The sequence below is a fragment of the Candoia aspera genome, chromosome 6 (assembly GCF_035149785.1).
Source record: "Candoia aspera isolate rCanAsp1 chromosome 6, rCanAsp1.hap2, whole genome shotgun sequence".
Classification (NCBI taxonomy): domain Eukaryota; kingdom Metazoa; phylum Chordata; class Lepidosauria; order Squamata; family Boidae; genus Candoia; species Candoia aspera.
Window position 1 is genome coordinate 65,329,908 of NC_086158.1, and position 14,750 is coordinate 65,344,657.

The window sequence follows — 14,750 nt, forward strand, 5'->3', positions numbered from 1 at the left end:
CCCTGCAAAAGCATAATTCATGCTGTAGGAAGAAGTCCTTTCTTAGTCTGAGCAATGCCTTCTGCAGAAGAGGTTGGACTTTTCCCTCTTGGCTTTATTCCAGGCCAAGAAACATACCTTTTCCTCTTGCTCTTATTAGCAAAACCTGTTTGGGTATAGGAGGGATCAGCAATATCTTAGTGTTAATTTTAATTGAAAATTATTTATTTTTTATTTGGATTTGTATTCAGTTTGGCATCACCTGAATCCTTAATGACTCTGGGCAGCTCACAGCACAATGAACAAAATAAAAAAACAAGACAAATAAGAACAAGGTAATACTGAACAAGAAGCAAACTAGAAAGCGAAAGGAAAGAACAAGATGGTGAATTCAGCCACAATACAAGAACATATGCATCCAGTGAGGGCCTCCAGTCTTCTTTGCCCAAAGCAGCCAGGTCTTTAAGGCCCTCTGGAATTCCATCAGGTGGGAGCCACTTGGATCTCAGGAGGAACCATATTCCAGAGGGCAGGTGCTGCAACAGAGAAGGCATGCTTCCTGGGTCCTGATAGATTACACTGTTCAAGCGAAGGAACCAGCGTGCGCTGATCCTTCAGCTTGTATCAGCCAGGCAGACACCACAGGAGCTAGGCAGTCCCTCAAATAACTGGATGTATGCCATGTAGGGCTTTATAAGTCATAACCAGCTCTTGATCACATCCAGAAGCAAACTGGCAATTAGTACACCTCTCAGAGTAGGGATGCCAGAAGAGCATGCCAAGGCATGCCCATAATGCTAGCACCGTATCATGCTGGACCAGTCAAACATTCTCAGTGGTCTTCAAGGGTAGCCCCATGTAGAGTGCATTGCAATAATTGAGATGTCAGGTTATTAGGGCATGAGTGTCTTCAGGGTCTCCTGATCCAGGAAAGGGTGCAATTGGCACCATATGAAGGTATGCAAAGGCCTTCCTGGCCATAGCTGCCACCTGCTCATTGAGCAGGAGCTGTGAATCCAAGAAGATTGCACACCACTCTTGAATGGGGAAGTGCAAGGTTAAAGATGGAATATCCTCAGATCTGAGTGGCCCTAATACCCACAGCCACACAGTCTAGGTATGATTGAGTTGGAGATGGTTTCTCCCCATTCAGGCCCGTAGAACTTCCAGGCACAGGGATAGGACTTTGGTGGTCTCATTTGCCTGGTTTGGAGCTGAAAGATATAACTGGTTATCATTAACATACTGATGATTCTGAATCCCGTGCTGGTGGATGATCTCACTCAGCAGTTTCATGTAGATGTTGCATAGGAGGGGAGAGAGTTTCGAGCCCTGTGGTACCTCACAAAGAGAGCAGCTTCTCTCCAAATCAACACTGAGTGAAACTAGCCCCAGAGGAAGGAATTTAATAAAGTGATTTAGATGTTTGGCAAAATACGAAGGATTTTTTTTTTCTTTTGGATGCTGGAACTTGGAAAGGGTGTCATCCATCTCCAGTAAGTGATCTTCCTCACAATGTACATTCTCTAGGTCATTTGTAAGCCACACTAATGTCCAAAAGTACACTTTGGTTGCTTGCTTGCTAGCAGGATCTGTCCATGTACAATGCTGCCAATCCTTATTGTCCTTATAGTCAGAAAAGTCTGGTAGGCTTCTGGGAAAAATACACTGTTTTGTTGCTTTCCTTTTATGTCTAATTGGGGGATTATTCAGAAAAGGGAGACAGCATCTTCAGTGGGATGGAGAGTGATCACCCATACTTTCTGGGTTTGCACTGTGAGCCACTCATGTGAATAGTCTGAGAAAAATAAAAGCAAAAGCAATGTACAAGCAAACGTTTAAAAATTTACATGCATACAAAACAACGTCACTTGTAAGAGGCAACTTTTTTTCTGATTCTTGTCCAAAGCCCCAAACAAGTTTCAGGATATATGTGGCTTGTTTTGAGCTCAAAATACTGATATGACAAGTTCAGGTTTAAAATGTTTCAGATTTTGATGTTTGGTACATAATTGCTACTTAGGTAGAACCATTAAGCATTCAGTAGAATGTGCAGAAAGAGATATCTGCATAGAGATAATCTAGCATCTCAGTCAGATATTTCTGTTTATGCTGACCCATTTATTAAACTCATGTTTTTAAGTTGGAGTCTACAAGTCATGTTCAGACAGTGTACTGTCAGGTTTTTGTCTATGGATATAAGAAAAGATATAAGAGTTACTTATTTATATCATATCAATTTATATACCTTTTAGCTTTATCTTAGCACTTCTATACTTTAAAAATATCCTATAGGCATAGAGAATTGTTGCTGCTGCTGTTCTATCTATCTGTCTGTCTGTCTGTCTAATTTTTATCACCGCCCATCTCCCCCACATGGAATACCCTGGGCAGTTCACAATAAAAACAGTTTAAAATTTCAATAAAACCATAAATACAACCAATAATCAGTCAGCATAAAATGCAATAAAGTCCAAGCCACGGCAGATCTAATTCAAACCATAAGGGAATAAAACCGGTCCCCACAGAACTAGGGAATCAACCAGCCCCAAGAATGGCTTTTCCCCTCCCTATTCCAGGCAAGGCGACAAAACCAGATCTTCAGCTGTTTTCTGAAGTCCAGGAGGGAGGAGGCTAACCTCACTTCTGGGGGAAGGATGTTCCAAAGGGCAGGAGCTGTTGCAGAGAAGGCCCGCCTCCTGGACCCCGCCAGATGGAATTCTCTTACAGATGGGGTCCGCAGCATGCCCTCTCTGCACAATCGGGTGGGACAGGCTGATGTAGCTTGGGCGAGATGGTCCTGTAGGTAACCTGGACCCACACCATGTAGGGCTTTAAAGGTGATAAGCAACACCTTGAATTGGACCTGGAAGCAAACTGGCAACCAATGCAACTGACGCAGTAAAGATGTTACATGTGCTGATCTTGGAGCACTCATCGCTGTTCGTGCAGCCGTATTTTGGACCAACTGAAGCTTCTGGATACTCTTCAAGGGTAGCCCCATGTAGAGTGTGTTGCAGTAGTCTATATGGGAGATGACTAGGGCGTGAGGGCCTCTTGCTCCAGGAAGGGGCGTAGCTGGTGCACAACACGTTGTGCAAAGGGCCTTCTGGCCACAACTGCCACCTGCTCTTCGAGCAGGAGTTGTGAGTCCAAGAGGACCCTCAAGTTACACACTGGGTCTGTTTGGGGCAGTGTGAACCCATCCAGAACTAAAGATGGCAAATTCCTAGGAGCTGAGGGGCCGTTAATCCACAGCTACTCCATCTTACCAGGGTTCAGCTGAAACCTGTTGTTCCCCATCCAGACCCCAACAGCCCCCAGGCACCTGGAAAAGGCAGCCACAGCATCACTTACTTCCCCCGGAATGGAGATGTATAACTGAGTATCATCGGCATACCGATGATACCTCATCCCATGGGGATGGATGATCTCACCCAGCTGTTTCATGTAGATGTTAAATAGGAGGGGAGAGAGTACTGAACCATGCAGCACCCCACAGAGGAGGGGCCGTGGGCCCGACCTCTCCTCCCCTACTAACACCAACTGGGACCTGCCCTGGAGAAAGGAGGTGAACCAGTGTAAAACTACGCTGCCCACCCCCAACTCCCTGAGCCGACGCAAAAGGATACCATGGCCGATGGTATCGAAGGGCACTGAGAGGTCGAGAGCTAGGATGGATACACTGCCACCATCCCGCTCCCGCCAGAGATCATCCATAAGTGCGACCAATGCTGTTTCCATTCCATATCCGGGCCTGAAACCTGACTGAAAGGGGTCTAGATAATCTGCTTCCTCCAGGATCTTCTGGAGCTGCAGTGCCACCACCTTCTCAACCACCTTCCCCATGAAGGGGAAGTAGGAGACTGGACGAAAATTATCTAGTACAGTAGGGTCCAGTGATGGTTTCTTGAGGAGGGGGCACACCAGCGCCTCCTTAAAGGCTGCTGGAAACACCCCTTCCTGCAAGGATGTATTTATCGTCAACTGGACCCAACCACACATCACGTCCCGAGCTGCCTTCACCAGCCAGGAGGGACATGGATCTAATTGACAGGTGGTGGCATTTACAGTCTGGAGGATCTTGTCCACTTCCTCAGGTCCAACAAGATAAAACTTTTCCCAGATAACTGGGTAAGTACAGGCATCTCCACAGACCCTGTCTCACACTTGGAGTCCAACTTAGACCGAATCTGAGCAATTTCATCCTGCAGATGCTCCGAAAATTCCTCAGCACGGCCCTGTAGATGATTTTCCGGACCCCCTTTCCCCAGCAAGGATTAGGTGATCCTAAACAGGGCCGCTGGGCAGCATTCTGCGGATGCAGTAAGAGCGTAGAAGTACTAGCGCTTCGCCGCTCTTACTGCCACAAGGTAGGCCCAAATTATTACTTGGCTCCTTCAATTTAGCCTTTAACCACTGAGTTTTAGAGCTAGGTGACTGTCGATTACTGGCCTAATTGACATCGGACCTGAGAAACTGTAGTTTCTGTGTAAATCCCACAATACCATGATGCACAGCTCAGCTGAGAACAAGGTAAACTGCAATTCCCTAGCCTTGTTTCATATTGATCAGCTGCACTGCGTTGTTGCCTGGATTTAATTTCAATTTGTTCATCCTGATCCAGTTTATTACTTAATTTTGGCAGCATTGAAGATTATCAGCCTCTTACTTGGAATTAAGTGACAAGGACCTAGCATTCTGATGACACATACTAGTGGCATTCCAAAACCTGAGGTTCCCCCCTCCCCCAATGGTTTCTTTAAAGATTAAACAAGGTAAAGAACAAGTGGGAATCATGTGGAGTTCTGTATATCACTATTACTATCATCAGTTCTTTGAGACTGGCCTTAAACAATTTTCTTAAAAATGGAAATAATCCTAGACATCTGAATGCTAGGAAGGTGTCTGTATGCAGCCATCATGATGGATTACTGGATATATACCAAGTGTCTAGCAGTAAAGTAATCCAAATCAAATAGCATTGAGTGAGCCTCAGATGAAGGAAAGGGTAGAGGGAGATGCTGTTCCAGATTACCACAGGTCTACTTTATATTTATTAGATTGATTTCTATTGCATATTTTTCATAGATTACTTTCAACGGAAGTACTAACACAATTTATATTTTCTAGTTGAATTAAATATCCACATACCTGATACTTAATAGGACTTACTTTTGTGTAGACATATATAGGATTCATTGTTAATATATTAGGCTAAATTAATCTATATGGAGAGTTAAGCTTGATATATGCCTGAGAGATTTTGATTTGGTTAGAGTGGTTTCAACCATGTCAACACAATAGTGGCTATAAATGTGTGCATGTGTTTAAAGTTTTCACTCACTTGGTGTTTCTTCTTCTGGCACTTTTTTCTAATACTAAAATAGTGGCCTTTTTTCCTCTTTTTTCCCCTTCTAGCATTCTATAATTATGATGCCCGGGGTCCAGATGAGCTGTCACTACAAATAGGAGACACCATGCACATACTGGAAACACATGAAGGCAAGTGGAACAAATGTTTCTTTCATAATCATTATTCTCAGAGTTATTATTATGAGCATTTTGGCTTAGCGTGTCTTGCTTATTTTAGCAAATGAGTTCTATTTTGAGACCTAATGAAATATTGAAACATTTAAATGGCACTAAAATTAACAGTCACTATACATTAAATAGGCATGTCAGAATTGATGAATAACCTTTGTAAGATGCAAATGTCTTGTTCTTTTTTTAATTTTTCTGCAAACAAACCCCAAGATTAATGTTTGTATAAATTTGTATGGATCTCTGGTGGTATCTGTTAAGCAGTTAGAAAGGTGATCGATGTTCTTGGTACCCTTGCAGATAATAAATAAAACCCTTCTTTTAAAAGGGGTTAATCTTGAATGCTGAAAATATAGAAGATACTTATCTTCTAAATTACTTATACTCCTTAGTAAAGAACTAGCAATGCTTTTGCTTTGTGATCAGCTGTTTCAGAAATAACCTTTTCTATGCATTCTCTTCATTGTAAAGTAAAGCAGTGGAAATATTTACTATTATGAGATATTTAATTAATGTATACAGAGACATCTCCATTTTGTTTTCATAACAGCTCCGAAATCAGTTAGGATGAAAGTGATTTGCCACACTTACCAAGGATATCCATTCTTGAGTAGGGATTTGAACCCAGGTCTTTTTATTATAGCAAGATAAGAGATAACCTCTTCATTCTTTCTCTTGCATCCAGCTGTGCTTGCCTACCTTTGAATGTGTTACGTTTTCAGTTCTCTTGTATCTGCCAATACAATGCTGCAATCCTTTAACAATTTTATAGATTCTCCCCTATTCCTCCTCCCCAGAAAGCTCTTTCTAGGATTGGAGGCTTATTTTCTTTTTCATCAATATGTACATCTGCCTGCTCTTCCTTTACTCCTTCTCTTCTAACCCCTAGACATAAACGAAAGATGCTGTTGCACTGTTTCCACCAAAACTGTGTAAGCTAGGAAAGAGTACTTGCCTAAAATAGACATAGTAAGGGGTCTTTTAGATGGCAAATAACATATCTTTCCTCTTTCATTTCTATATGTTTTTTAAAAGTCAAGTTTCATTGTTTCATTGCTGCATTATAATGATGGTTATATGCAGACTGAGTGGCTGCATAAATTCGATTCTGGATGTATGTTTTACATTCATACTGTATATTGTATGTCACTCTAGTGGCCTTATATGCATAAGTGTATATTTATTTTGTATTTATTTTATATTAATCGTAATTGTTTTAATTGATTTATAGTTTTATTGTTGTAAGCCGCCCAAAGTCACTTCCTGAGATGGGCGGCTATAGAAATCAAATAAACAAACAAATAAATAAATAAATGGACCTGTGCAACACTGTTTTAATTGTTTTATAGTTTTATTGTTGTAAGCCGCCCAAAGTCACTTGCTGAGATGGGCGGCTATAGAAATCAAATAAATAAACAAATAAATAAATGGACCTGTGCAACACTGTTTTAATTGTTTCTTTATATTATTTCTAAAGTACAATAAGAGAGAAAAATATTTTGTGTTTAGCTCAACTCCTTGTGACTTTGTGGACATGACATGTAATATTTTTGGGAAATGGTATGGTAGTGTTTTGCCATTGCCTTCTTTTAGGTTATTCTTTCAACTTCTTATTCTAGCTTATAGCCCCAGTATTTCCTGATAGTGTCCCATTCACGCTCTATCCTGACCTGACCTTGTTCGAGATTAGCCAGGGTCGGCTAAATTCTGCCACCTAAATGGGCTTTAGCCTGAACATTTGTTGCTAAAAATAATCTCAAAGTCATTCTTCAGGTGTCTGTGTTCCTTTCTCCTTTTATATGCCAGGGATTTTTAAACATGCCATAATTTGCTGTTGCATCTGAAGCTAGTAGATTACTGTTCACTTAAATAACTTTTTTTCCATGTAGCAGTACCCATATAGTATTATGTACAGACAAAACCAAGGTTAGTATATGTAGTAAGTAGCTTTGTTTAGAAAGGATTATAGGTTGACCCAATATTATTAGAAGAAATAACAAAACAAGTGGAAGTGAATTCATTGACCAGTTTTCTTTTTTAATGTTTTTATATTTCTCATCTGTTCTCCCGTATTTGATGTGGAGTTATCTGCAAATAGATCCCTTTCCGCGTTGTTTGACTGCTCTGCATAGTCTATGGAAGCATTACTACAACCAGTTTAACTATTTTAATCTTTGCTTGTGTGAGTGAACAATTTGGGTTGAGAGGAAATACTCAGAATTCCCTTCTTCTCTGTGTTAAGGAAGATGAGTAGACTATTTGTGTGGTAAATCTAACTACAGTCATATTTGTATTGGCTGTTAAGGAAGTGGGAAAGCTTTCCTTCAGTCTTACAGACGTTGTCAGGTATCAAGTGTTTCAAGACATCACTGTGCAACATCTGAACTTCTCTAAAGCAAAGAAAAAAATGTCCCCTATTATTAAGGTGTGCTTGAAGATTTGGCTTCCTGAATATTGTGCAATCTAGGACATTAAAGTAGTGTCTGCTATTTTCTGAAAAAGTATTGCCCTTTTGGGTCTTGTAATGATTGCCCAGCCCAAATACTCAGACTCACAAGAGGTAGCTAAATGAGATCTGATTTATTAGGGAACTTAGGGCAAATACAGAGAAAGCTGAGAATGAGCAAAAGCGCGCCAAATACAAACTTAAAACCCTCGGTGCGAACGTACCCCGCCTCCCTGGCAACAGCCCCGCCCGTCCCCAGGTGCTGGCAATCTTCAGACCAGCTAGCCTGGGAAAGTAACCTTGAACATAGCAGATAACACAAACACATTCCAAAAGCAAAGCCAAGAGATAAACACTCCCATCCTCCCGTGAAAGATGAAACACGCATCCAGCTAATGACATGCGAAACGTTACAATGTATCAAAGACATTGAAACGGCGAACATGACATATCGCCTCCCCAAAAACAAACTTAGGGACCTGGCTTAGTGGGATAAGCCGAATGGAAACGGGCAACTAGGATAGGAGAAGCCACATCAGAGGCAGCGACCCATTCCGGATGAGGGAAATGCTTCCAACGAACTAAGTACTGCAGAGTATTGCGAAGGCGTCTAGAATCTAAAATTTCTTTAACTTCAAAGTGCTGTTGACCGTCAATCATGATGGGGGTTGGAGGTGGAGGTTGGTCATGCCAGCGGTCAGAACGAATAGTCGGTTTGAGCAAGCTGCAATGAAAAACAGGGTGTAAGCGTTTTAGATTATGCGGTAAGTCAAGTTTAAAAGTCACAGGGTTAATTTGAGCGGTAATGGGGAAAGGACCCACAAACTTAGGTGCCAATTTCTTAGAAGGTTGTGATGACTTAATGAACTTAGTGGATAGATAGACTAAGTCACCGACTTGGAAGGCAGGCTGATGGGAACGTTTCAGATCAGCATAATGTTTGTAATCCAATTGGGCATCAGCCAATGCTTTTTGAATCACCGGCCAAGAGTCTGCAAGTTGCGTAGACCAATCCCCTGGCGAGGTTGACCCACCAGAAGGTTGTGGTAAATCTGGGATGGGTACAAAGTCTCTGCCTTGTGCAACACGAAATGGGGTTTGACCTGTACTTTGATGCACAGCATTGTTGTAAGCAACTTCTGCAAAAGGGAGGAGGTCCACCCAGTTGTCTTGCTGGTAGTTCACAAAAGCCCGAAGGTACTGCTCTAGCGTAGAATTTAAAGCCTCTGTGGCTCCGTCCGTCTGTGGATGCCACGCCGTGGACAGGGCTTGCTTCGTTCCTAGAAGTTTGAGGAACGCTCGCCAAAATTGCGAAGTGAATTGTGTGCCCCTGTCCGAAATCAAGCGAGAGGGACATCCGTGTAACCTGTACACGTGTACTAGGAACAGGCGGGCCAATTGACGCACCGAAGGAATGGACACGCAGGGGATGAAATGGGCTTGTTTCGAGAAATAGTCTTTGACCACCCAAATCACAGTTTTTCGTTGACTGGGTGGTAACTCCACAATAAAGTCCATAGAAATTTCATCCCAAGGGCAAGCTGGGGTAGCCATAGGTTGCAGCAGCCCCTGAGGTTTACCCACCTTACGCTTTGACATAGCGCAGACAGAACAAGAGGCGACATACTCCTTGACGTCTTTGCGTAACGTGGGCCACCAGAACTGCCTACGAACGAGGTGCAGGGTTTTCACGAACCCGAAATGTCCCGCTACTTTGTCATCGTGTGCACGGAGCAACACGTCTTTTCTTAACTTCTCAGGGACATAAAGACGGTTAGATTTCCAAGCAAAACCCCGATCAAAAGTAACATTGTCTTTGTTTGCGAGCAACCAAGTATCAGTTTTCAACTCTTTTAGAAACTTTTGTTGCAACTGGGAAGGAATTGACAAAGCAGTCGGCTGCCCAGGGTCCGCAGCGGTTGGCTGTTGCGCTCGCGTTTGGCTGCGCGTCACAGCCTGCATACCCAATTGGGGCGCTGTCCACAGGGTGCTGACCACTTCTGGCGCTGCACCGGAGTCCTGGGGTTGTCGTGACAATGCGTCAGCCAAGAAATTCTTTTTCCCCGGAATAAACTTCAATTGGAAATTAAACCGATTGAAGAATTGAGCCCAACGAACTTGTTTTGGGCTCAATTTCCGAGGAGTACTGAGAGCTTCCAAGTTCTTATGGTCCGTCCACACCTCGAAAGGGTGATTGGCCCCCTCTAACAAATGCCGCCAAGTTTCTAATGCTGCTTTCACTGCGAATGCCTCCTTCTCCCACACATGCCAACGCCTTTCAGTCTCAGAGAACTTGTGGGACAGGTAGGCACATGGCTTGAGGCACCCGTCCCCATCAGCTTGCATTAATAATGCCCCAATGGAGTAATCGGAGGCATCAGCCTGAACCACAAAAGGTTTAGAGGGGTCAGGGTGTTGTAGAATTGGCTCTTTGGTAAACGCCGCTTTGAGCTGTTCGAATGCCGCTTGATAGGCAGGCGTCCAGCGCAGCAGCGCCCCTGGATTCTTTACTCGTCGAGTATCCCCAAGACCTTTGGTCCGAAGTAATTCTGTCAGTGGCAAGGCAATTTCAGCGAACCCCCTTATGAATAATCTGTAGTAATTACTGAACCCCAGGAAACTTTGAAGTTGCCTGCGGGTACGGGGACGTTCCCAGTCCACGATAGCTTGTACCTTAGCAGGGTCCATTTCAATGCCCTTATCTGAAATTCTATACCCCAAATAGTCAATTTGCGTCTGGTGAAAGGCACATTTAGACAGTTTGGCATACAATTCTGCTTTTCTGAGTTTGCTCAGCACCCTTTTTACCAGAGAGACATGTTCCTCCATAGTTTCAGTATAAATCAATACATCATCCAAATACACCAATACCCCTTTAAACAGATGCTCATGGAGTACTTCATTGATCAATTGCATAAATACCCCAGGAGCCCCAGCCAGGCCAAAAGGCAACACCTTATACTGGAAGGCACCCAACGGGCAATTAAATGCCGTTTTCCACTCATCGCCCTCCTTGATCCGTACACGGTAATAGGCTTCTCTTAAATCAAGTTTAGAGAAGATTTTTCCTTTCGCCAGATGTGACAACATGTCTTTGATCAAAGGCAAAGGGTATATGTTGGAAATTGAGACTGCATTTAACTCACGGAAATCTGTACAGAGTCTTAATGTTCCATCCTTCTTTGGGCGGAAGAGAACCGGTGCCCCCACCGGCGAATTAGCTGGCTCAATAAACCCCCGTGCCAAGTTTTTGTCCACAAAGTCCCTCAGCAAAGTCAATTCCTTTTGCGTCATGGAATAGATTTTTGGCTTGGGCAATTGGGTGTTGGGCACCAGCTCAATGCCACAATCCGTTTTCCGATGAGGGGGCAATTGATCCGCTTCCTTCTCGCCAAACACATCAGCAAACATCTGGTACTCAAACGGCAAACCTTCCAAAGGAGGGGCCGGGCAATGCGGAGTCGCAGCTGCCGCTACCCCTACCACCTCCTCTGGGGTCCCCTTCCCTTCTGGCGCTTGATAAAATCCATCCTTAAAAGTGATAGTCCGATAAACCCAGTTTATCTGAGGATTCTGCTGAACCAACCAAGGCACCCCCAAAACCACAAAGGGTCCTCCCACCGGAGCCACTACAAAGGATAACCCTTCCCGATGGCTGCCCAGCTGCAAGGCTACTCGTCCTGTGAAATGGGTGACCGGTTTGCCACCTGCCATGGACCCATCCAGCTGTGTAAAGGCGATGGGTTGTTGCAGGGGGAATGTGGGTAGCTCCAAAGCCGCTACCACATCGGGGTGCATCAAACACCTGGAGCACCCCGAATCAATCATGGCCCATACTTCTACAGTCTTGGATTGGGAGCCCAACTTTAACTTCACCGTGAGAATACGGTAACTGCCACTCACCGAGGTAGGCTTGCGCCCTTCTTCCACCACCTGCCCTGCAGCGCCCTTTAAAGCAGGTGGCTGCCGTTTCCCGCCGGCTGCAGTATTTCGGGCTCCCCCTCATCCTCGTAGAACGGCACACTGTCTCCCTCACTTTCCGCCACCGCGGCTTTCTGTTTCCTCGGCAGGGAAGGGGACTTCGCCGGCGGCTTCCCCAGCCGTTCTTCTCCCTTTGCCTTCGGGCACGCCGCCATGCGATGCCCCTCCTTGCCACATCGCAGACACTGCCCTTTTGCATACCGCTTTTCTCGCTCCTCTTCCCAGGCTCTTTGTCCTGGTCGTCCCCCGGCGCTCGGTGGGCGACTGGGTTTCAGCTCTCGCCCCGATTTCGCGGTTCTCCGATGGGCGAACACCTCATGGGCATGCTCAGCCCTGCCCGCGAGCTGGATCCACTCGTACAAAGTATATGGGTCGTCTCTCCCCAGGGACCAGCACAGCACCTCAGTGTTCAGGCCATCCTTGAATAACTCGATGATGGTGGCTTGGGACCAGTCATCCACTTTCCCAGACAGCGCCTTAAATTCCAGCGCGTAATCAGCCACGGATCTCGATCCCTGCTTGAGTTCCTTCAAAGCCCACTTCGCCCTCTCTTTTGCCAGGGGATCCTCAAAGTGCTGCCTTAAAGCCCAGAGGAACTCGTTGAATTTCTCCAGCTCGGGCGCTTCCGACTGGCACATCTGGACATACCAGTCTGCCGCCCTCCCTTTCAGTTTGGTGGCAATGGTGATGATCTTTGCTTTTTCCGATCGAAAAAACGACCCCCATTCTTCCATGTATGCTTTAGCATTTGTCAGGAAAAATGAGAGTTTTGTCGGATCCCCATCAAACTTGACAGGGAAGTCTCTCATCCTGCCCGCCGACGGGCTGCGCCCTGCCACTGGGGCCTCTATGGGTTGCGCTTCCCTGGCCGGCCGCGGCGCGGGGGCTGGGGGCGGCCGCCCGGGCGGTGAAGCTACTTCCACCCGGACAGCCTGTTCCCCTTCCCGCGGATGGGCCATCCGTCTCTGCTCCGGGGACTGTCCATGGGACGAAGGGGTCGAATGCCGTTGGCTTGACCCTTCCCGGGTTTCTTTCAACGAACTCAGGTCCAGACTCATCTGTTTCAGGATCGTTTCTAACGAGTCCATTTTCGACTCCAATACCCAGATACTGTCCGGGGTGGGAGAGCCCTCTTTTGGCTGCACCTGGATCACTGTAGGGGACAGTGGGTACCTCTGCCTCCAGGACGGACACCCCGCAACCGAGACATCCCCTTGGGTTTCATCCCAGGTGACCAGCTCACCCGGGGTGGTCACGGTAGTTTCTGGTGCAGTTTTCATGCCCCCAGCTTCGCCCTCCGACTCAGAGCTCGCTTCCTCCAAGATAGCTGATAGCTCCCCCATTTGGGGAGGTCGGTCGGGGCGCATCACGGTCGAGTCCGGCTCCCCTTCTTCCATCAGCACGATATCGGGTTCGGTCATCGCTGGCGCTCTCCCTCACAGGGTTAGACAACTTGCCCTCTCCTGGAAAGGGGCCAGCGGAGTTGGGATCTTAGGATCTCAGCTTTATGTAATGATTGCCCAGCCCAAATACTCAGACTCACAAGAGGTAGCTAAATGAGATCTGATTTATTAGGGAACTTAGGGCAAATACAGAGAAAGCTGAGAATGAGCAAAAGCGCGCCAAATACAAACTTAAAACCCTCGGTGCGAACGTACCCCGCCTCCCTGGCAACAGCCCCGCCCGTCCCCAGGTGCTGGCAATCTTCAGACCAGCTAGCCTGGGAAAGTAACCTTGAACATAGCAGATAACACAAACACATTCCAAAAGCAAAGCCAAGAGATAAACACTCCCATCCTCCCGTGAAAGATGAAACACGCATCCAGCTAATGACATGCGAAACGTTACGATGTATCAAAGACATTGAAACGGCGAACATGACAGGTCTTGGCTTTGGGAGGGATGGGTGTATTTTGCACTATTTACAGAACTGTTTTCTTTTCATAATTAGGTGGAGCTTTATATTGTAATTTATACATATTACATCATTCAGAGGCCTGATAATAATGAAATCATAAATTGTTCAGAATTTTGCTACATTAATCTATTTATGCTTATTGTGGAATTAAATTTGCTAATCTGATAAGCATTCCTAATTCATTTCTGTGTAGTGCATAATGCCTGCAATACAAGTTTTAGCATAAAAATACCAAAGTGTAAAAACAACCCCATGAAATAAGCGTTAAATGCATTAGTTAAAAAGAAGAAGAAATGGCTGTTTCCTAAATAAGCTTTTAAATATAGTGATATTTATTACCTTATGAGGATTTTGAATTAAAGTAATAAATGTTACTAAGTTAAAAAGTTTATTTAGGAAACAGCCATTTATGCATCTTAGAGAAGTTTTTTTTTTTTCTTCAGATCAAGCACTAGAAACCTTCATTTGACCTAGACAAATAATGCAGCTTTTGTTAAAGCTCATCGGCATGGTATCTGATCTAAGTGTCTGGTGTATGGATATTACTTGTCAAGGGGTGTGATAGTTGATAAAATACGATAGAATAGCTTGATAGTAATGGATCTACTGGTTGGTAGTTTTTGGAGAATCTTAATCATATTTGGTAATTCTACCTAACATTAATGTTCTTAATCATCTAAGATTTAATTTCCTTTTTATTGACTTGTTAATGAATTAATATTGTAAGTCAACTTTACCATATGGCTTTTAATCAAGATGATAAACTTATTCACAAAAACATTTTCCTATCTAGACAACAATACATGCATGCAGTGGTTTTTTTGTCTTCTCAGCAGTGGCATCAACTGATCTTTAAGAAGGAATCTCATTTTTTAATATTTT

At 44.5% G+C, this 14,750-nt stretch overlaps 1 protein-coding gene across 4 annotated transcripts in view; it reads left to right on the top strand.

Annotated features, from left to right (window-relative positions):
• The window catches only part of DOCK1 (dedicator of cytokinesis 1), a 489,239-nt gene that overhangs the window by 62,097 nt on the left and 412,392 nt on the right, over positions 1 to 14,750 (top strand). For all 4 annotated transcript variants that reach the window (XM_063307343.1, XM_063307344.1, XM_063307341.1 and 1 more), the window contains exon 2: positions 5,401 to 5,484. In XM_063307343.1, the coding sequence (XP_063163413.1) occupies positions 5,401 to 5,484 (84 nt within the window). The remainder of the gene's footprint in view (positions 1 to 5,400; positions 5,485 to 14,750) is intronic.